Raw genomic sequence first — 24,404 nt, 5'->3', positions numbered from 1 at the left:
GAGCCTGTGCATCCGGAGCCTGTGCTCCGCAACGGGAGAGGCCACAACAGTGAGAGGCCCGTGTACCACAAAAAAACAAAACAAAACTATCTTTCATCATAATCTTAACCCAGATCCTACTGATCAAGCAATCTGCAGAGAAGGACGCAACACAGACCTCATTTTCACCCTTCAGTGCTTGAGCCATTAATTTGAGTATCACAAAAGGACCTCTTTAGTTACAGCAGCCCTGGTCTGGCCTTACTCTCCTTAAATACATTTTAATAGCAAAAATAATTTGAATCACATTCATCTCAAAGTCTTGCAAGGATTCACAACAAACACCGGCATAAAAATGAGCATAACAGGGCCTCCCTGGTGGCGCAGTGGTTGAGAGTCCGCCTGTCGATGCAGGGGATACGGGTTCGTGCCCCGGTCTGGGAGGATCCCATATGCCGCGGAGCGGCTGGGCCCGTGAGCCATGGCCGCTGAGCCTGCGCGTCCGGAGCCTGTGCTCCGCAACGGGAGAGGCCACAACAGTGAGAGGCCCACGTACCGCAAAAAAAATAAAAATAAAAAAAATTAAAAAAAATGAGCATAACAAATTTGACTTTGATTTTTATCAGAAGTGTGTACTCCGGATCACAATCAAGAATACGTTTAAATGCTTCTCGTACAGAAGTAAAGGAGAAAAACATGTGGGTTCTTAAAATGAGATCTTATCAATAAATATAAACCATCCTAATCCCTCCACTGCACCCAGCAATGCTTTTAGGCACTTAGACCCACTGTGTCTCTTTTTAAAATAAACTACAGGCTCCTTATGAGTAGGAAATACACCTTCTGCTTCTTTACATGGTGGCACTCATTGCCTACTGAATAACACGTTTGCTGCAAAAGACAAGTGAACGGCTAAAAGGCTGTGAGAGACACTGGCTACTAGATGTGAGAAAGATCATAGGAAAGAAACATCCTCATAATCCCCAACAGCCTTACCTTGACCCCAGAATAGATACCCACATAGCCTCCTTCCTAGGGGTCTAGAGAGGAGGAGATTTGCTTTATCCCCATCCCATCAGCTAATTATTACCAACATAGCCTGAGGAGACACACGCTGAGATGATGATCAAGAGCTTCAGGGAATGAAGGAGAACAAGGAATCTAACTCCATCAGCTACAGGTAACCCCGAAGAGGAAGAGGTGAGTAGCCAGAGATGGAATAAAGCACATCCCTTATCTCCTCCCCTTCCGTTGCTCCACTAGGTGGTACTAGTTCTCATGGTGTTTTGGGGATGAGGCCCCGGGTGAAAGGTTGAAGAGCTAGACCTCACCTCTATTTTTAAGAAGACCCTCTGTGTGGCGCTGGGGCTGGAATCAAAGAGTGGAAGTGCTGACTGTTCAGTGTCACGACCATCAGTGATGACAGCCAATGTCCTGCTTCCCGCCCCCCACCTCCTAAGGCTGGGTCTTTGGAAATCGTCAGGTAGCAGTTCCAGTCAAGGGATTAAGGGGCATCTATCATGACAGTGGGCTTGTCCTGTACTTAAATCATTCGGTGTTTTGTCATCATTTCTTGTTTTACTGCATCCTAAGTAGAGCTGCCTTAAGCACAGGGACTTTAAAGTCATTTGGATGAGCCTTGTAGATTTGGAAGAATTCAGACTGGAAAAACAAACCTGTTCACTCAGAAGTGTGTTCCTGTGAAACAGGATTTATTCCACCTAGATAATCCACTGGTTTCCGTAGGGTGGGCATTGGTCAAACAAAGGCAAGGGATTTTTTTGTTGTACAGCCAAAACACTCGGCACTCACTTCTGCCAGGGAACGAAACCGTCTCCTCCAGTTTTAGACGCAAACAGCTCCGTGGAACTGGTCACAGGGCCCTGTGTTAGATGCAGAGACTCCCCGTATTTACAGATTCCCCCTTTTTACTTGCTTCAGATCAGTAACTAGGTTTCTGCTGGCACGGGGGAAAGAAAATGAAACACAGAGGTATAAACTGTAGCCTGCCCCGGGAAGCAGGGATAACTGCCCTAAGGTGCACATAAATACGTATTATAAAAATATGTCCTGGGTCAGCAGCTTAGGATGACAAACCCATCGAGCCCTAGCCAAAGCCTCCCACTCAGGTTTCCTGAGATGCCATTCCGCTCTCCACGGCTGTGCTTTGGCACGTGGCTCTTCTCTGTGCCAAAATGTCTGCTTCTCTTTAGGCCACTGGGTGGGGTCCTGGTCACCCTTCAAAATCCAGCTTATCTGTGATTTCCTTGGGGAATCTTTTAATAATATCATCCTCCCACTCTCTGCTTCACAAAGCTAATCATTCCCTCCATGGAGCTCCTTCTCTGTTACCTGGCACATTTTTCTGATTCCATCTAACACACTGGGTAGCAATTATGTATTTATACATCTGGCTTCCAGAACAGACAGTGAGACCTTGAGGCCTAAGTTAATATATTGTTTTTTAACTATATTCCCAGCCCTCAGCATGCTGCGTGACTCTTGGTGGCTATTTAACATATCTTTAATAAATTAACAGGAAAAAAGACGTTTTGGATTCACAACAGCATTTGTTTTTTTCCTCTTATAAAATTATTCTCTTGTTATAAATGTGTTCTTTAACCACTGTTTTAAAAAAGCTTCTCTCTTTTGCTCTCTTTTCTTTTTTTTAATATATATATATTTATTTATTTATATGGCTGCACCGGGTCTTAGTTGCGGCACACAGGATCTTCAGTTGCGGCATGTGGGATCTAGTTCCCTGACCGGGGATCGAACCCAGGCCCCTTGCACTGGGAAGCGCAGAGTCTTAGCCACTGGACCACCAGGGAAGTCCCTGCTCTATTTTCTTAAGTCACTAATGCAAACCATCCTTTTTTATCTAATTCATATTAAATTAAAAGGAGAGAAAAAGGTATATGCATGTATTATTCATGTATTATTATAACAGGTATACCAGCTTTTTTGTTTTTTGTTGTGCTTTTTAAGTAAGAGTCTGCACATGGTATCATACCAATAAATAAAGCAGTTAAGTCAGGCGAGCACCCTGCCTCATAGAATAGAGTCAGAATTAGAGGTGGGAACCCCTAAGGCTGTGTTGCTTATACCTTGTTGTTGCACATTTCTTTCCTGCAGTTCATATTCTGTGCTTTGTTTTTCTTACATGACACAATACTGAGATATATGCCACACCTCAAGAAGACTATTCAAGAGTTCTAATTATTACAAACAATAATTTCTTATTATAAGACCAAATTTCCATTTTCTATATATTTATAAACAAAATCTCTTTTCATCATTTATACCACTGCATCAGACCTGAGAAAAGCAGCTTTAAAGTGTGTACATATTTGAATTTTATAATTTTAATGTGACTATAAATTATGTCTCCTTTCAATTAGGATAGGTTTTTATTTTTTCATTGCCACGATGGGATTTGGTGAATGAGCTTTTGCATTTTATACATTTTGTTTAGATATATAATTGTGAGTCTTTCATCTTAGATATTATGATAAAGAATTATGTTGATTATACAGCATTTGCATCCTCAGGGTTAGGGAAAATGACAATGGCAATCTATAAAGCTAATAAAATTGTATATAGTCATAGACTGTTTGGTACAATTAATGATTTAGGAGCCTGGGCAGCCCCGGAAGACCTCAACTCCAATGATGTTATCCTGAACCTTTATTTTAATCATAATGCCAATCACAAAATGGTTTAGCCAAGCTGCTAATAGAACTTCTCAGGATACAGTCTGGATTATATGAGCTAATGAATAGAAATCAATGTATAAAGCTTGAGTTACAAATCACTAGAGGTGATCAAAGTAACTGAAGAAATATAATAATTATGACAAGCTGTTTTTTTTTGCAGTAAGTATAGTTAACCTACAAAAATACCAAAATCTTTAAAATATAAATCCTTTTATATTTAAAACCACCTTTGGATGTGTACACCTAACAACTGTACATGAGAGTTTATTGCAGAGTTCCTCTTTCTTTGTTTCAACACAAGGGTGTGGGAAATAATCCAGCTTTGTTTGGCTCAACAAACACAGAACACTCAGAGGAACTGAGGAACCAGCCCCCTGACGTAACCTGTTCCTTCACAACCACTTCAAACTCATATAAAACAGTGCCTCTGCCCTTCCTTTGTAGAGTCAGATGCTGAGGGCCACTGAACTTTCATGTAGGCATAACTCAGGTAGAAAAATAATTCTAATTCCAACTGTTAACTTGCCTTGAAGAACTTCCATGGGGAGAACAGTCCAGGCATTTTCCAGGTAGGAAATATAAATATAGCGAGCCGTATTGCAGGCCAGGCCAATGTACAGAACCCTAAAAAAAGCAAAGGAAAATAAGTTGAGGCTCTGGTAGAGATACAAAACATGCACATAGCACCTAGTTTTTCCCCTGCCCAAAACATCCATCATCCAGCAGACAGTGTTCCAAACTCAGAAGTGGGGAAGCTAAAGGACAATTAAATTTAACCATAAACTCTTAGGAATAAGAAAACTGCTTCTAACATATCTGCTCTCAGCCTTTTCAAAATGCTTGTTAATATAAAAGCAAACATCACCCTTCCTGAAACTTAATTAGTAGCAGAGATGATGCTTTTTTAAGATAGTCTGGGCATACTGCCATCTCTAATGACATTGCTGGCTTCCTTCCAGGTGGCTGTAGGGTAAATATGCCTGGGATTGTACCCACTTCACTATGATGGGGGAAGGACAGGCTAAAAATGAGAACATGTGAATATGTGGTCCCGCTTGCAATACACAAGATACCAAGCAGTTTCACAAAGAGACTCAAGGTCATTGAAAACTGTCATCCAGTGATGAATAATAACTATTTGGAAATCAAACACTTTTTTGTATCAGTTCAATTGATACAAGTTCATTATTTTTTTAAAAATCCATGATATCACATGCTTACAAAATTGATAAATATATCTCAGCCTCTAGCTTTCACTCTCACAATCACCACCACCAAAATTATGAGTAAAAACAAAATAAACAAAGGCCTAAAATGGTGAATGCAAGCATAAGGTTACCATCTCTCTCATTCTGAACTAGACAGGCTGGTTTGGAAGCAAATGGTGGCTACTTCTCTTTACAAAAACACAACCCAGGGGATTTCTTTTTCTTGGTTGTTTTCCATTTTCTGTTAATTTTCCCAACCTTAATGCTTTCCTTGTGTTCTAAATCCAAGTGGATGAAAACTAGAAGGTAAAAGAAATAAACCAATTTGACAATCAGTGGTATTTTCCTAATCTTACTCAACTGTATTTATATATTAAAATCATTCTTATAAACAGTGTCTTCTTTTTCCAACACCGGATCAAGGAAATGAAATGCTCTAGGGCATCCAGCTGGTATTAACTGCAAATATGGAGCAGAAAGAAATATGGGCAAAGACAACAGAAGGGTTGAGGGAGTGGGGATGGGATAGGAAATGGATATTAGAATGGATTTAGGAGCTCTTCAATAAGGAAAAGGTCTGGGTTGTCATATTCTTTGGACTTTATGCTTTTTACTTGTATGTTTTGAAGAAAAAAGTATGTTTCAAAACTCTTTGATAAAAAGTTTGCTGAACAAACTTGCTATAAATCCATCAGCCAGGGTCCCAATGCTAGGAAACAGCAATGAAAAACCCAAAGGAGATTAAAATGCAAAATACACTATACAAACACACAAGTTACACAAATATGTTTCCTTCCAGGTTCTAAAGCAGCCCTGCTGATAACATCAACTTAGCCTAACTCATGGTCAGCAAACATTTTCTATAAAGGGCCATATAGTAAATAGGTCTTGTAGGTCTTTTGCAAATTCTCAACTCTGCTGCTGTAGCATGAAAGCAACCACAGACGACATGTAAATGGATAAGCATGGATGGCTGCATTCCAATAAAATTCGAATTATGAACAGTGAAATTTAAATTTCATGTAATTTTCATGTATCACAAAATAGTATTCTTGTGATTTTTTTTCAACCACTTGAAAGTATAGAAACCTTTCTTAGTTCCTGGGTCCTACAAAACAGGCAGCAGGCCAGATTTGGCCCCTGGCCATAGCTTGCCAACCTCTGACCCAGCTCATTAGTTCTTATTAACTCTGCCTGTACATCAGATTTACTCGGGCAACTGTTAAAAACTACAGTGTCGAGGCCCATGGCACCCTCAGCTAAGGCTCTTTAGGATTGGAACTCAGGCTCTGTGCTTTTGAAAGCTCCCCAGGTTATTCACATACTGAGCCAAAGGTGGAGAACAACTGATCTAGCTCATTCTAAGCAGCTCCAGGTAATTCTTGCCCATAATCCCACCATAAAAAGATGTGGTACTACATCTTCCTTGTGTTCATATTGCCTATCTGATACCTTGCTTTTGAGCCCACTTCTGAATCAGGGTTACCATGACAACCGCTATTCTATCCATGCCACAGTCCACAGGGCCTGGCCCTAAGTAACCCATAAGAGGTAGGCTGCGCTATGCCTTCAAACCTCTCTCTACCCACGTGGAATTCAGCCACTGGAGTCTGTAATTTCTCGGACCCTTAGGTCTCGGATTGCCACCAACCAGCCCAGTGACTCCGAGCTTGATATACCTTTCAGTTCTTTTCCATGTTTCTAATCTCACAACTGATAGTTCCTTGGGACCAAACAGGGGCCGTAAAGGTGAAAACACAAAATCAGAAGTATCCAGCGCAAATTACTTCATCTCTTAGAGCCTCAATTTCCTCATATATCAAGTAGACAACAACATCAACTCAGCAGGCTTGTAATAATTACAACACAGTGAGTTGCCCATAATAAGCACTCAATGAAAGGTATTATTATTACTATTCTTATTATTATTTTAAAGAAAAGTGTCCAAGTATCCTTCTTTTTTCTGATAAAACTTTTATCCCAAAATTCCAAAAGAGAGGACACTAGCATTCCTCCCTCACCAACCATTCTGGCAAAGCCAGTGGCTTAAAAAAATCGGCAAGTGTAAAATGATGAGCAGAAAGGAAGGCAGCATTTTGATCTATGAAAAGGGAAAGAAGTAGACAACATATTTATTGAATAATCACTGAAAAGTATTGCAGCAACCTGAGAATCTCTTTAATGTCTGAATGGGATATTTAAACTGCCGTAGTATTCACTGTTATGGGCTGAACTGTGTCCCCTCCAAAATTCATATGTTGAAGGTCTAAGTCCTAACCCCCAGTATCTCAGAGTGTGGCTAGATATGGCGATAGGGCCTTTAAAGAGGTGATGAAGGTGAAATGATGTAATATGGGTGGGCCCTAATCCAACATGACTAGTGTCCTGGTGAGAAGAGATTAGGACAGCGACAGACACAGAGGGAAGACCAGGTGAAGACACTGGAAGACAAGCCAAGGAGAGAAGTCCTCAGAAGACATACATCCTGCCAACACCTTGACCTTGGACTTTTAGCTTCCAGAACTGTAAGGAAATAAAATTTCTGTTTTTTAAAGCCAATCTGTGGTGCTTTGTTATGGTAGCCCTAGGAAATGAATACATTCACACTCATGAAATTAAGGATTTGCTAATAAAAAGGAATTTATAATATGTTTTACTAGATCATCTTCTGGACAAATTCTTTATGCTGAATATAGAGCATATGTTTGGAGTCCTAGAATTTGCCTGAGCATTAAGAGGTCTGGAAATACAGAAAAATAGTCTGAAAAATGCCTCTCAAAAAATGTTCAATACAGAGACCCATTGAACACCTACAGTGAAATAGCTCAGAAACAACATCATTGCTTTCCTATTTCACAACAAGAAGTCAGTAAGTATAAAAGTAGACAAGAAATAAAGACAATTTTAGAACAGGTGTTATAGATAACTGATCTATAAAGAACACAACTGGTAAAGAGCAGATGATTCAGCAGAAAACACTACACCATGGAAAACCCAAATCACTGGTCAAACTCCTTGATTCTTTATTTGAGCAAAATATAATGGTAGGAGAAAAGTACTTATGAGTTTCTAATTTCTTACAAAACCACAACCCACAGTGTTGACAGGATAAGTTGATTGGTGATTATCTTATAATGAAACTGGTACTTGTTTTGTTTTGTTTTTCAGAAAGACAGTATTCAAGATACAGAAGCAATTAATTGTGAGTCATCCTGCAATTCCTAACAGAGTGTGAATTAATTATGATGCCCTACTTTTCTAATTTAAACCATCTATAACATGGCTGAATAACCCCTGAGAACATTTCTAAATTACAAAGAACATGAATTTTGCTCAATAAACATTAACTGAGATACCACTATGTAACATACACTGTGCTGGATGAAAGGGAATAAAAATGAAGAGAAATCCTCCTTGCCTGCAAGGAACTTAGTCTAGTGGGGAGACAGGCACAGAAGCAAATAAGTTAAATACAATACCCTAAAAGGTCTGCACGAAGTGCTATGGCTGCACAAAGGAGAGGTTCTTAGCTACCCCTGGGGGTCCCAGGACACTTGGGTTAGAAGCAAACGGACAAAGGAGGAGGGATGAGCATCACAGGCAGAGGGAATAGAAAGGTTAACCATAAAATCTCAAGCATTTGCAGGCAGAGAGGGTATTTGAACGATATAAGAAGGATCAAAGTCTAAGGATTTATGAAGAGATGAGTGAACTTTTCCAGCCCAGATCCAATCTGGAAATTAATCTCTGTTCCAGAGACAATACAGGTTATGAGCAGCAGAGAAAGATTTAAGTAGGATTATCCTACAATGCTCTCAGATGTATGAGATGAAAGGGCAACACCACGCAAAGAGATCCCATTCTCAGCCCAATGAGTAATTGGCAGCAAGCATGTTGCAAAGCCTCTAACGGAGAAACAGAAAAGTTCCTCAAAAAAGAAAAAACACTGGATGAAAACAAAATGCCCTGGATAAGGATGGTTCTTATCAACCAGACAGGGAGCATTTGCAGATGGAGTCTGAACATGCGCTCAGCCTGTGGTACAAGCCCTCTCACAAAGACACCGTGTTCCAACGCACAGAAGTGTTGCTCCAGGGCTGGGTGGAGATGCAGACAGACGAGCAACGAACAAGGATTCAGAAAGTAATATTTTGACAGGTTACAGGCCATTGGGACAATGTCCTCAGCTAGAGGACAATGTCACCTAGCTAGAGTTTCATTAGGAACACCAGGTCCTAATGGGGAAGAAGTGGTCATTAGTACTAGGTACTTGGAGCACAGTCTACTCTTTGCCTCATGGATGAATCAGCTTAGGTTTTCCGTATGGTAAACAGTATATGGACTCACCCTTAGGCTGGGTCCCATCATTCCCAGGTCATCCTTTTATGGTTTATATGAACTTGTCAGTAAAAAAAAAAAAAAAGTTCTTTCAGATATTGCTACAGATGTCTTTCTAGAGCAGACAGACATCAGCTGCTAATTAAGGTCAGGATTCTGGTGCTTAATGCAAGCATTCAGTGTAAGCAGTGCCCTCCTCCCCAAGAATGAAGCTTACTTCCAGCATAATCACCTAACACTGACAACCTTATAGTAAGATGATGTTCCCGATTGTCAGCTTTGAAAGGTAGGAAAATATAAATCCAAACTCTTTAGAAGATAACTAAAATAGAAGGTTTAAGCCTTGAAGAGTTAAATTTTAGTCTCAAAAATTACTGTTTTTTCATATTCATCCCCCTCCTCCCAACCAACCTGCATGATGTAATGTCACTGTGGGTGTCCTCCCAGGATTTCTCTGCCTCTATGTAGCAGAATAGGGTTTTACTGTCACTGTCTGGAATCTCTTGTCCTGCCTCCCCTTTCTTGTCCTCTCTACCCTGTGTCCCATACCCAGGGCTGGCTGGCTTGAGCGGATCCTAGCTGGCATTCCTTGGAATTCCCACCCTAAGCAGAGGGCCCGAGCTACCACCACGGGACACTTCTCACGCCACAGTGGTAGCAAAAGCAACCAGACAAGATGGCCAAGAGTCAATGACCTGGGCAACATGTGGCAGGAGCTGTCATACCTCATGCCCGGTGCTTACCTAGCAGTGGCAGAGCTGATGACACACCTGTTCCTTCTTCCAAGACATGACTTTGGGCACTAGTATCTCTGATTGTGAGAGTCCTACCCTTGAAAGTGCTCATCTCTTCTAAGAAACCATCTCAAATGTCCCCAGGTATAACTGATCCTATCTCACCATCTCAAATGTCCCCAGGTATAACTCTTCCTCTGTTATACTCTTTGTTTCCATTAGAGTACTTGTCACAATCTACAAGTGCTATACACAGAAGACCGTGAGTTCCTGGGAGGCAGGGACTGTGTCTTTTTCTTCTTGTACTCAAAAGGAGCCTGCCTTGCTCAAGCGCTCAGTGAATTATAGTAAAGTAATGTAATATAATCTTATGTAAATGGATAAAACATGAGGACAAAAAGAAGCACTATTCTCATGAAAACAGTGTTTCTTGAGGGGCCACTATCATTTTGGATGCTATCATTCTTTATCATATGGGACCCACCCATTCACCGGGAGATGTTTAGGATCCTGGCCCTTGGGCGCTAAGTGACAGTCTCTGAAAAAACTAAAATGCCCCCTCACACATTTCTGAACACCTCCTATGGGGAAGCACTAGATAAAGTCCCTTAAAACAAAGGCTTCCTGGTCACTGTATCATAAAATGTCCTGTGTGTGTGTGTGTCTCCATATTCAAGTTATATTAGTACCTAAACAAATCTAGAAGGAGACAGACACCAAACCATGATCAATGGTTACCTTGGAGATTTGTGATTATAGACCATTCATTGTCTAAGGAGGGTATTTCTGTAGATTTTGAGTTTGCATAGTGAGTTATGTACTTTTTGAAAATCATGTAAAAATAAACATTTAAAAGATGGGGAAAAAACTATCAAATTAGGCATGGGAAGGCAGCCATTAAAAACTTAGGTTAAAATAATAAAAAAACTAATAGAATTCTGCACCCAAATTGTTTTTAAAGTATCTTTATGTCTGTGTTCCACACAAAAGAAACCAAAACTGATGGAAATCATAACCCCAATAACAGAATCACTTTCAAAGAAAAGGTCTGGCCCTACAACCAAAGATTAGCAAATGTTTTTATATTTTTGTGTTTCAAAATGTTTAAGCTGTGAATACATTACATCTTATCATTAATCCACCAACCACTAACGATTTGATACCGTCACCTAAAGCGAGCTAAAGTCACTGCAGAACAGTAAGTACAGCACTGTAATGCTCACGTCAGGGAAGGAGAGTTACATACACATGTGTGCACTTACATGTGAAGAGACTATCTCTGGAAGAAGACACTAGAACCTCATATCACTGATGGGCTCTGGGTGGGGGCTGGAGCTGGGGGACTGTCCCAAAGGTGGGAGAGAGACTTTACTGAATATCCTTTAGAACTCTTGAATTTCTTCCCATGTGTATATCTACTTTCTCAAAGAATAGAGATTAGTCACTGTGCTTCATGTGGCTATAAACAGGCACAGTAAAGGATGTATGATGCTTGACCCATGGTTTTCCAACCTGAAGGGATCATTATCTGGGTTTCTACTTTGGTTTAAAAATAATACAACATTCTAGCTTAATTAATATTCAATATTATTTCTATCTTTTGAATCTGTTATGAGATTGGGTGTAAGTCAAAGTTTCATACAAATAGTTAAGAAAGGCACATGAACTATTCAGCATTGCCATGATTGTGTTCTTTCTGGACAAAGGAAATTGGCAGTCTATAGAGATAAACTTAAGAAAAGTATTCATTTGGTTCAAGAGCCACTTGGTTCATCAGAAAGCATTATATGTAATACAATGGGAACCTTTGAATCAAAACCGCTAAGAACAACCAAAAAAAAGATTCTCTTATAAAACACCTTTTTTGGTAGATTACCTGGCACAGCGCGCCACCTCGCTTCTGTCCTCTAGCCACGTGAATTCCCAGTGGACCCACTGGGCCACTGTCCCCACCCATCCCTACCTGTGACCTGATTCCTACTCGTCCTTCAGATCTCACTCAGCTCCTTACACAAGATCACAGCATCACGTGCCTCTCCTCATAACCCTTAGCTCCATTGTAACTGGACATGGACCACTTGACTGTATGCTCCATGCAGAGTGATGTCTATTTCATATCATGTTGGCTCAGATTTATCTCGTGTGCTTGACACATAGCAAGCACTCAATAAATACTCATGGCCTAGAGGGAAAATATAAATACTTTAAACAGAACATCACACAACAAATATTTATTGAATGAACATACTCTGTGTTAAGTGCCAGGCATATAGTAGTGAACACGATATAAATGTAAACTATGCATATACTATACTTGTAATTATATGTGTATATAGGCACCTATTATATTGGTAATTATATATGCATACTTGTAATTATATATATATGTATAATAAGATACTTGATCATGGTATAGGAATAAGTGATGGGTATGTGAAAGAATGAATTGACTTATAAGAGGCCTAGAAATAGAATGATTAAAGAAGTGGATGTCCACATTTGGCAATATTTTTGATTAATGTTAACAGGCTATGCTCGAAGATAAATATTCAGTCATTTATGTGGACAAGGAATAGTTCAATGAATAGCTGACTATAGTTTGCTTTTGCAGGGCATCCTGAAGCACCATGCAATGGATCCTCAACACATGTGCACAAGCAGATAACAAGGATCTCGGGTACCCACAAGCCTATCTCACCAGAATAAGAGTTAGCATGTAAGCCACAAAGCTCAAAGAGTCAGTGGCACTGCCATACCAACCACAGCATAGCCAAAGGGATCACCAATAGAGACCCTGGAAGCCACCAAGCTTCTATCGCCAAACAGGTGTATGTAGCTGACCACTGACCCATCTTTGTAGAACAGAGAATAAGAACCACACTGTGTATCAGAAGAGTAAACAGGGGAAAAAGAACATTCATCTAGCTATGTATGTTTTCTGCAGCTACTAATACTTCCTTCTATTTTTTTCTGCTAGAAAAAGAGAAGATAAAAGTCAAGTCTCAGTCTCTGCTGGTCTTAAGTCATTCTTTATTTTGCTGCCTTTGAATCTTTCCTCTTCAAATGACAGATAAGCTAAGCTAAGAGTATAATACTAGGAACCATCAGCCGGGTCACGTGCTGGTTCCTGGCCATATTTACATCTTTGCATTGCTTTTTTAGTTTATCTGCCCACTTTTTCTTAGCTTGTGTATATCTCTAGGTAGAAAAATAAGGATGCTTAAAACAAAGTAGAACCTTTATCAATGGAACCCAACCACTTAAAAGATACAATACGCTGTTTTGTTGTTATACCTTCCATTAGGGTAAAAGTCAAATGACCAAACACACATACATATACAGCACACACCCACATACACCATGATTTTGTTTAAAAATTTTCCATGGGATGGCCTGAGGTATACATAAAATACAAATTCTATAATTTCCAAACAAGAATCATTGACATTTGTCATAGCAATTAATTTGAAAAAGGCCTCAAGAGTTTTAGTTGACCCTAAGCTAAATTTGAGGGAACTAAACAAGTTCATCAAAATTCAGGCTGAAGGAATATCATGACCAAACCAAAAGGACATAATAATCCTACTGTTCTTGACTTTGGCCAGACCACAGCAGGAAGTGGGTACAATTAGGAGATCGCTGACAAAAAAAAAAGAAAAAGAAAGAAGTCTGAATGAGGGGGAAGATTAAAAAGGGGAGAGTCTGGGATAAGATGTTCTGGGGAAAATTCCTGAGGGAGTTGGAGAAGCAAAGCGGCAGGAGGGACATTCAAATATGTGAAGGGCTTTACTGCTGAACAGGGTGTGGGCTGTGTTAGCCCATACCTGAGAGCAGTCAGTACAATATTGTTGTTTTAGCTGCTAAGCAGAAACTAAGGGAATGCGGCATTCTCTCTTTTCAAGTGGACTTGATCCTGGGAAGACGAGGACCTGCCTGGGACCTCCGGTGTAAGCCTAGAAATGAAGCCTGCTCAACAGGAGGCGGAGCTAGCAGATGGAGAGACCAGGCTCTGATCACGTCATTTGAGACCTGATTAAAGCCACACCTAAGGCCATCTGCTAGACTTTTAAGTTAGACAATACACCCCTTGTTTTGCTTAAGCCACTTTGGGTAAGGTTTTCTGCCACCTCAAGTGAAAGAGTCCTATGTGACAAAAGATCTTAGCCACCTTGTGAGATAGCAAGTTCCATATCACTAGAAGGGGCCAAACAAAGGCTTAGTAACAATCTGCCAAGGATTAGGGGGAAGTGAACCAAACTGGGATGAAGCTAGGCCTACCTGGCTGTATTATTTTGCTAGGGCTACTGCAACAAATACCACAGACGGGGTGGCTTAAGCAACAGAATTTATTTTCTTATCATTCTGGAGGCTCTAAGTCTGAGATCAAGGTGTTGGCAGGATTGGTTTCTTCTGAGGCCTCTCTCTTTGGCTTGTAGGTGGCTAACTTCTCCCTGAGTCCTCACATGGTCTTCCCTCTGCATGTGTCTGTGTCCCAATCTCTTCTTCTCATAAGGACATCAGTCATATTGGATTGGGATCTACCCTAACAGCCTCATTTTAATTTATCTCTTTAAAGACCCTATCTCCAATGCGGTCACATTCTGAGGTACTGGGGAATAGGACTTTAACATATACGCATCTTCAGGGAACACAATTCAGCTCACAAAAATGACCTCCAAGGCTACTTACAACTCCAACATGAAACAAAATTTAGTAAAGAGTGCCAGTTTTTTGTTGTTGTTGTTGCTTTACTCAAGAGCCGTGAACTCTGTGGACCAGAAGTAGAGCCTGTGACACCAGTGGCCGCTTCTCTGGCCTCTGAAGTCAGAGAGTTAGTCTGCACCCTTAGCAGAGGATTGTTAGCATTTTGTACAACCCAATCTGACTATATTTATTCATTTACGTTATCTAGGGGATTGCTATTTACTTTTCCAGAGGCTGGTGTAAAATGAAAGGCTTTGTTTGACAAACAGTGCTAATAAATGTGTTTTCACAAGGGGCAGCACAGTGGGACGTATGCTGCACCTGGGCTGAAGTGGTGGAATCCAGGGCACAGGCATCCTGGAAGTGGACTTTTCTCAGGAATGGTCCTAACTGCCCGGGCTACACTACAGGGGTTTTGAAAAGATCAAATAAGCACGTCAAGAAAAACTGCAAACATCTTGCAAATGTGTAAACTACCATTAAATACAATGCACATATTTCACCAAGGGCAGCCAAGTCTTTTACAAATTATGTCTGAGCCGGCACATGGAGAAATGTCTAAGGTTTAGGATTCTAACTTCCATTCAAGTCAGCTGGCGTTGGAGAAACAAAATTCTCTACACACAGATCCCAACAGACTGCTATCATAAACCACATCCCCAATCACTGGCTAGACAGTCTGTTGTCATGGCATGGCCTGGATGAGCTGGCATGAATGGCTGCGTGTACATTTCTGACTTATCAGCAAAAACCATTCAAAGCCTGAGTCCTTGGCAGGGTGGGCAGGGAGGGGTGAGATCTGATGTGTGGTTTTTCACATACTGAAACCAAGCAAAGTAAAAACTTAGATCATTAGAGGTAGAACTAAACAAAGACACAACATCAAGTCCAATCCTCTTATTTTAGAGAGCCAAGGAAATCGACGTCCAGAGAGGTAGAATGGGGCCACCGTTAGTGGGCCAGTGGAAGGTCAAGGTCCCTGCCCCCTTGCCCTAGGGCTCTTTCGGCAGGTAATAACAACGTCCTGTGTTCCTACACCAAGGCCCCTGCGTGAAGTCAAACCTAGACACGGACTTGAAGAAACGCCTCTGGATTGGACCAGTGGAGACAGGGACTGGTTGTGTTGGCCTAGTTATGCTTCTGGTAGCAGCTGTGCACTTGGATTAAGAAAGTTGGGTGTATGTTTGAGTTGACTTTAGAAGATGGTTAATATTTTAAACTTTGACGAATGATTAGTAGGAATGAGGTAAGAGAAAAGTAGAAAAACAAATGCCACTCAACGGCTGCCCAATATCCTGGATCACAAAAGAAGAACTTACCCAGCAAAATTTTGTGTTCTGAGATGAAATGGACCAAAAGACCATTTCTACGGATGTAGCCCCAGAGACCTCAGGTATCAACACTGAGGCAGGACACAGGATGAGCCAGGATTTCTGCCTCCGCCTGTGGGCTGGACAAGGGCTGCCTCGAGCAAGCCGACTTTGAAACCAAATAATCAGAAGTCGACTGTAGGGTTTGGGTTGCGTAAGGAGCAGAAACTACGCAGGGGCACAGCCCCACCCTCATCCCCGACCCCACACAGAGAGCAGGACTGTGAGAGGAGAACAAAGACAGGGGCTGTTCAGGAGGCTGCATCTTGGGTAGATCCGACCACAGGCACAGGCTCTGCTCACCACGCCTGCAGGTCTCTAGATGAGCCTGGGAAGTCTCTGAGATGGGCTCACCCACCACGGGAGCTGAACGGCGCCCCGATCTTCTCCATTCCTCGACCCCTGAGGTGGCTCCACAGAACCCACTGGAAGGAGTCTCAACTGCTCCAGCATCACTGGGTTTGGGGCCACTTCCCTCCCTTTCTTGAACTTTCATTTCCAGACTTAATTCAATGGGATCCCAAGTCATAATGCTAAACATCTTCCCGGAAGTGACAATTAACTTCTGGATCTTTCAAGTATGGAAAAAATAATGCAAATACAATTACAATAAACTCCTGCCCCAAACTTGTCAACTAATAAATTTTTGTGACTAGGGATTTTGTGCTCTTCTTTTTTAAAACAGGGAACTTAACTGAATAGTAGATTTTGTTCAAGCCACGTCTGTCCCCTCTTTTTGTGACATTCGGGAAGAAAAAGCATCAACATCAGTGGTCTTGAGACTTCTGTTTGCTGCAGGCCCCTCCCCATGCCCATCCCCCCATACTAACATTTTTGTAATATTCTCCAATTCTTTCGCATTTTCCCCACTTAGTGTCTCATTTATTCCTGCCAATAATCTTCTGAAATAGGAAAGGCAAGAGTTATCGTTCATTCTATTTTACGGCTGAAGAAATCAAGGCCCTGAAAGGTTAATAACCAAGTTGCAAGGTCTAAATAAATTGCAGAACCAAGACTCAACTCTAGGTCTTCTGCTGTCAAATCTCAGGCCCTTTCCTTGGTCAGCAGAGCCCCTCCATCATGAGTGTAAGACTTTGAGACTTTGACAGGAACTCAGGGAAATTTAAAAGGTGCTCGTTTTCACACACAAAAATATTAATGGCCACCCTACCTTAAACATCTTGTTTCATAGAGACTTGCTGTAATATTCTCTCTGTACTTGAAACAAATTGTTAGGTTTCTAACAAAATCTCATTAACAGAACTAAGAATAACTCAATTATTAGTAATTACTTAATAGTAATGAAAGAGTAATAGTAATTAATAGTAACTTGATTGAGTAATGAAATAGTAATGATACTGGTCTTCATCAACTTTGATGAATACCAACATTGCTCTTGATAAACTGAAAAGAGCATGGGAATTATAAGCCAGAGACCCTGGGCTGAGTCCCTACTCCCTCACTCAGAAGGGTGGACCTTAGGCAAATCATAGCCAATCTGTTCCTTCCTAGGCTTTCATGGTAGCTCTGACCAACCAACCAGTATACCTGCTACCAGGAATGTGTATACAAGCAGAAGAATAAGTTTGCCACTGCCAGACCCACTCTAACTGTCATCCCCATGTTGGGCCACAGGTCCCTCCTACTCTAGTGTCCTCTGACTCTTAGGATCTTTGGGAATCCCAGCCATCTATACCCTCCTCAGGCTCTCCTCGCTCTATCTGTTTAGGCACGTGTCTTAAGTCTCAGGCTGCCACAGCCTGCTCTGGGTGGCTTAAACAACAGAAATTTATTTTCTCACAGTTCTGGGGGCTGGAAGTCTGAGACCAGGGTGCCAGCACTGTCCGTTTCTGGTGAGGACCCTCTTCCTAGCTTGCAGATGGCTACCTTCTCACTCTGTCCTCACATGGCTCAGAGAAAGAGCTAGAGCCAGCTCTCCAGTGTGATTTCTTATAAGGGTACTAATCCCATCATGAGGACCCCATGCTCATGGCCTCATCTAACCTTAATTATCTCCCAAAGGTCCCAACTCCAAATACCATTACATTGGGGGTCGGGGCTTCAACATATGAATTTGGGGGGACACAATTCAGTCCAAAGCAACACAGTTCTCTACCCTAATACCCACACTCTCTAACTCAATTAGGAACAGACCCTGGGGCTCCATGAACCCTGACTGCAGGTTCTCAGGGGCTCCACCCCAGGCCCCCTGGGAGTCAACATGGTGTTTCCACCAATGGAGGATATCCGGCTCTCATCAAACCACTGTAAAATGAATATAAGAAAACAACAGTTTTGCAAGGTGGTTGTAACAATAAAAATATTTATGAAAACTGTATAAATTGTAAAGCCTACAATAATATTATTTCCATTTATTTTTATTGGTGATCTAGAAATTGGAAATGGAAACAATGATTTTCTGATTTAGCCTAATCAGGAAACTGAGCATAAAATTGTTCCCTATTAAAGACACAAGAATCTTCTCTGTGGAATAAAGTATATTCCACCTGTTAGTAGCATTCCTAAGGTAAGGCAATAAAAACAATCCTACACTCGGGCATTTGTGTTAAATACAATAACAATGATTTCTTTGCTGTTATAGTCTTGGCTTGATTTCTTTCTCAGTTTACACTGTACTTAACAGATAAGCACTAGGCACAGAAAATCACACCTAAGCCATTAGGCTATTTTGGGCATCATATTCCCTCTGGTACTGGGGTTCTCCAGGCCCACAGAAATGCAGGGGCCACAGTTCTAAGGGTGAATGGAGGCTCACTGAAGGATGAAGGTCTTGAGTTATGAGTGAATAACATCAAGAGAACATTAAAGACATAGCCATCAAGACTTCATGTTCTGACTTTAGAATATAATTCTCATCCCCATCTTAGAAGCACTGAACTTGTTGCTTCCCGACAGTCCTGTTCTAGGGCACTGCTTCCAGAAGTCACACTGACAGCAACATGTTTCTTGCTTGAGGTAGACGATTTCCCAAAGTCGATTTACTAGCCGAAGGGAAGGGAAGGGAGAGGAGTACAGGAGGAAGAGGATTACAGAAGCCTCACGTCCCTGGGAGGGAGCTAGCTGTTCTACCCACAGGCCAATGGTTTGCACAGATGTCTCTAGCCTCATCTTCTCTCCCAAGATCTAGACGTATACATGCAACTTCCCAATGGGCATCATCTCATAGGATTTCCGCAAGTCCCATACTCCAGGACTGATAGCCCTTCCCTGGGTTCCCTTGCTTGGTGAGTGGCACCACCACCCATCTGATGTCCAGTTCATAAGATAACTCTTTCTCATTCCACCTACACCAGGTCCTGCCCAAAAGAACTCTCCATTTTATTTGCTTTACTCTATTCCAACTCCCAACGTCTTAGGTGCCTAAGTTAACACTTCTGTAGCACCCAGCATTTTTTTTTGTTTTATGGTCATCCGCCCCCTACCAGAAAGCGAACTCCATGAAAGAGGGACCTTGTCTGTCTTGTTCAACACTGTATCCCTGGAACAGAACCTGGTCATTTAATAAAGGCTTCTTTAAAGAAATATTGAATTGAACACAATACTTAATTGTGAAGTAACTCTTTCTATATGATACCTAGTCATCATTAAAAAACAGTTTTTGCCACTTAGATTCGGTGTGAGTTGGTTTAATCACATTACTCTCTTCCTAACACTGCTTGAGGGTGGCTAATCTGGAGGAATGAGAGTTTCACTGGGGTAAAAGGGATAATTTGAGAGAATGGGGCATTTTAGAGGAATGGAGATCTTACCAGGAGGGTGTTTGTGACAAATGAAAAAGTTGTACCAGGCACTGATCACTCAGAGCAGAAAAGAGTAAGATGAAGAGGTGAGACTGGGTTGCATAAAGGGACAAAATACTGGCCAACCTAAGTCTATGTGCCTATGAGTCTATAAGGTAGCTGAGATTATAGGCTTTGGAGTCTGAGTGGCTTGGTTTGAATCCTACCTCTGCTATTTACTAGCTGTGTCACCGTGGAAAACCTATTCTACCATTCTGAACTTCCCCTCTCTAAAACAGACACAGCAATGCCTAACTCACAAGGCTGTTACAAGGATGAAATGAGGGCTTGAAGATGAAGCGTTTAGCACTGTGCCTTGGTAAGCACTTGTACGTATAAGTGCTGAAACGGCAGTGTAATAACTATTATTATTTTTATTAATAATAATATAAATTATCAATATACTGTAATTATATTTTTTGTTAAGGTTGGAGGGTTTTTAATTTAAATTTTTTATTTTTTATTTATCCTCTAGAGTCTAAAACCTTCATCTGGGATTGAAAGCACTAAATGAACAAAGGTCGTGCATGAGTCACCAGCTTATGACTCATAGAACAACTCATAATTTCTCTGAAACTCAGAGGATGAAGTAAAATGGGACTTTTCTAAAATAGGGTAGGATAAACAATAATAAATGCTCCACCCATGTAAGTGTTTAAAGAAATATCAGAGTAGAAATCTGTTCATGTCACCTCTTGCTCACAGTCACCAATGGCTGCCCACTTCTCTTAGAAAAACATTCTCTCTCTCAGTGTGACCTGGAGGCCTCGCCCAAGCCCTGCCCACCTCGCTGACTTCTATTATTCTTCACTCTCTCCTCAGGCCATTCACACCTGTGGCTTCCTCATCTTCACTGGGTGGCTTCTATTCAAATGTCAATCTGCTCAGGTGTCTCTTCCTCGGAGAAAGCCGCCACCCAGCTGACTCAAGCCGAAACAGCTGCATCTCCTCAGTTGCTCTGGGGACCCTCATCCTGCATTAATTTTGCCATGGATCACTCATCATTATCAGCAATGAAATAATCTGTTTACTGTTTACTGTCTACCCCAATAGGTTAGTTCCAAGAGGACCAGCCTTTGTCTATCTTATCACACACTCCATATATCCCCAGGGCCTAGAAAAGTGTCTGTTGCCTAGTGTGTGCTTAATAAGTACTTGCTGAAGGAATGAATTAATAATAACAAGAATATTGATAACACTACCTGTTGTTTACAGTTGAGCACTTACTATGTGCTATGCATTACCTCATTCATCTTAACAATGCTATGAAGTTAGATACAATTATTACCACCACTTTACAAATGAGAAATCTGAGGCTTAACAAAGCTAAACTGCTGACTTACCCAAGGTCAGACATACAGTAAGTGTGGGATTTGAACCTAGGTCAAATGCACACATATACACACAGACATGCACACACAAACACGTGTGCACTCTTTACAGGTGAACTGGCAAAAAGAAGAATATAAGGAAACAGGAGAGCTACTAGACTACCCAACACTCCTACCAGGGCTTGGGAAGATGACTGGAGTCAAAACTGGACCAATTTGCTTCCTGCTCTTGTTCATTCTCCTAAAAGGAGTGAAATGCTTGGCCAACATCCACAGTTGTCACCCAGGACCATGCCAACCCTCCATCGCTGAGGAATCCTCACTGCACTCAGCAGTCCACAACACACAGTACCATGGTCCAAAGATCCAGTCCCCAGACAAACGTAACGTAACGTTGATACTTTCCAAAAATGTCTGAGCTTCCATCTACATGTTATCTTTCTAAAGGAAAGAAAAAGTTAACAAGTTACTGTTTGTCAGCCTACAGATTACTATTCAAAGATGTTGTTGTCAGCAGAGAAAAGGCAGAGAAAAGATGATTAATACTTGAGAAATAAGAATGGGGTGGTATTCTTCCTTCCAGTTGGAAAGGCTTTGGAGGGGTATGCTATGAAGTAAGCTCTAAGAATACTTCTTTTCTTATCTACTCTTCAAAGCATCCTAATGAAATTATATAATTACAGTCTACCAAATATTCCAAGGATAAGTAGAAATATAGTTAGCCAGATTGCTTAGGTTTTTGACTTGTACAAAAAAGGCAGTAATGGGCTTCCCTGGTGGCACAGTGGTTGAGAGTCCGCCTGCCGATGCAGGGGACACGGGTTCGTGCCCCGGTCCGGGAAGATCCCACATGCCGCGGAGTGGCTGGGCCCGTGAGCCATGGCCGCTGAGCCTGCACCTCCGGAGCCTGTGCTCCGCAACGGGAGAGGCCGCAACAGTGAGAGACCCGCGTACCGCAAAAAAACCAACCAAAAAAAAAAAAACAAAAAAGGCAGTAAATTGACACTGTATGACTCGAGATAATTAAACAGCTGGTGCGAACTCTCATACCTGGACTCACTGTCAGCAGTAAACTTCATGATCTTTGGGATATCACTTGGCTTTTTGGTACCCCGATTTCTTTTTATATATAAAGAAGTATCAATATTATGATTATGACCCAAATCAGGGTTGTTGGATACATTTTGACACTAATTCCTAATGAGATAGTATACATTTGCACCTGATTTCATTTTAAAGAGAAAGAAATAAGACCTGAGGCCATGATAACTATGTAAAGTAGGCTTTTAATCACTTAAATTTATGCTACTTAGGGAAAAATATATGGGCACTATACATATTAGTGGCACAAAATCTCAGTGTTTACCTGATATATATGGATACAGTATGTCTCTTTAAAACATATACAGCTACACACACACACACACACACACACACAGTTGGTCTTTTTATGGGAGGATAATTATATTGATCCACTGTAAGGAGACCTAAGCTTCAAGCTATTTTCCAATATAAAATACCAAAAAAGGTAGGGAATACATATATGTAGCACCAAGAATGGAAATTATGAATATTTTGCTATATTTCCTTAAAGAAACAAAATGTTACAAAGTGGGGGCCTTCCTTGTCCTCTTTGCTCCCCATCCCAGTCCCTTCTTTTTATGTCCTGTCCAGAAAGCTAAGGCTAATATGAATTCAGAATGCATTTTCCCTCTATAAATGTAAATGTTTTTCTATACAATTAGGTATATCCATAAAAATATGTATAACTTTTGAAATGGATTGTTAAAATCTGCATAAGTGTACCAAACTGTGTATCATCCTGAAACTTTTTTTCCCATTCAGCATATTTTTGAGAGCTTTCCATGTTGACATATTGATCTAATCCATTCCTTTTAACTTCTCCATAATATTCCATCTTATGACTATACCATATTGAATGTATCCACTCCCCAATAGATGGATATTTAGCCTAATTCTCTTTCTCACTGTTAGAAAGCTGCAGTAAGCAAGTAAGCATCCTTGTACATCTCTTTCTGTGTGTGTATAAAGGTTTCTCTAGGCAGGTATATATCTTTTTTTTTTTTTTTTTGCGGTACGCAGGCCTCTCACTGTTGTGGCCTCTCCCGTTGCGGAGCACAGGCTCCGGACGCGCAGGCTCAGCGGCCATGGCTCACGGGCCCAGCCGCTCTGCGGCATGTGGGATCTTCCCGAACCGGGGCATGAACCCGTGTCCCCTGCATCGGCAGGCGGACTCTCAACCACTGTGCCACCAGGGAAGCCGATAGGCAGGTATATATCTTAATATGCAATTTTCAAGCCATAGGAAATGTCCAACTTGCACATTACCACGGACTACTGAATTTGTCTCCGCAGTGGTTATCTAGGTCATGAAAATTTGTAGGAGCTGTCTTTACTCTTGTTTGGTGCACACTTCAAGGACTACCCGCCTTGCCCCGTGAGATGGTGAGGGGGGCCACCTGCAACCACAACAGCTACAGCTCATTCGGAGTTAGTCCTGCTCTCTTTAACTCAGTGAGTATCTCATTCAATGCAGCCACCAAAGGTGGAAGAGAAAAAAACCAAATATGACACCAATAGCTAAAAGCCCTGGATTCACTTACACTACCTTGCAACAATGGCCTTTTATTCTGAACTATGAATAGCTCAATTATCAGGAACGCTGTTATTAACAAGTCAGCCTGGTGGCTATGATATAATACAGTAATATATTTCTTAGCAAAGATGTTCTTTTCAGGGGGCTATAAAAACCAAATTATGCCCTTTCGGCTCTTGATCATAAATTCTTCTACTTTTGAGACTCTACCTCTTACAGATTAATAATGAGAATCTATACTTGAAATAGCTCTAAAAGACTTTTCCTATAAAAATGAACACCAACATCTTTGAAGGTAAAGTGGGAAAGGTGTAGAAAAAAATAGAAACCTACCCACATATAAATAATAATGGCTACAATTACAATCATTCTGTATGCCAGCTATTACGGAGTTAGTCACCAAGCCCTAAAAAATAGCACAGAGAATATAAACAATCTACAGTCATCATAAATCGGTGGGAGAAGATCTCAATTTGACCAAAATGTTTTTGAGGAGGAATTACTTATTTTGAAACCCACAAACAACTTTGCAGCCTTAATGATCTGTACACAACTGATAATATACTAAGTCACTGTATTTTTCTCAGATCCAATGGGTCTTGTACTT

At 41.1% G+C, this 24,404-nt stretch overlaps 1 protein-coding gene across 1 annotated transcript in view; it reads right to left on the bottom strand.

The window, feature by feature from the left end:
- The window catches only part of MFSD6 (major facilitator superfamily domain containing 6), a 70,347-nt gene that overhangs the window by 18,931 nt on the left and 27,012 nt on the right, over positions 1 to 24,404 (bottom strand). The window contains exon 3 of the mRNA XM_081242319.1: positions 4,222 to 4,319. Coding sequence (XP_081098445.1) covers positions 4,222 to 4,319 — 98 coding nt within the window. The remainder of the gene's footprint in view (positions 1 to 4,221; positions 4,320 to 24,404) is intronic.

This window comes from Mesoplodon bidens, assembly GCF_964165515.1.
Source record: "Mesoplodon bidens genome assembly, chromosome: 8".
Classification (NCBI taxonomy): Eukaryota; Metazoa; Chordata; class Mammalia; order Artiodactyla; family Ziphiidae; genus Mesoplodon; species Mesoplodon bidens.
This window is presented reverse-complemented; position numbering and strand designations above follow the sequence as displayed.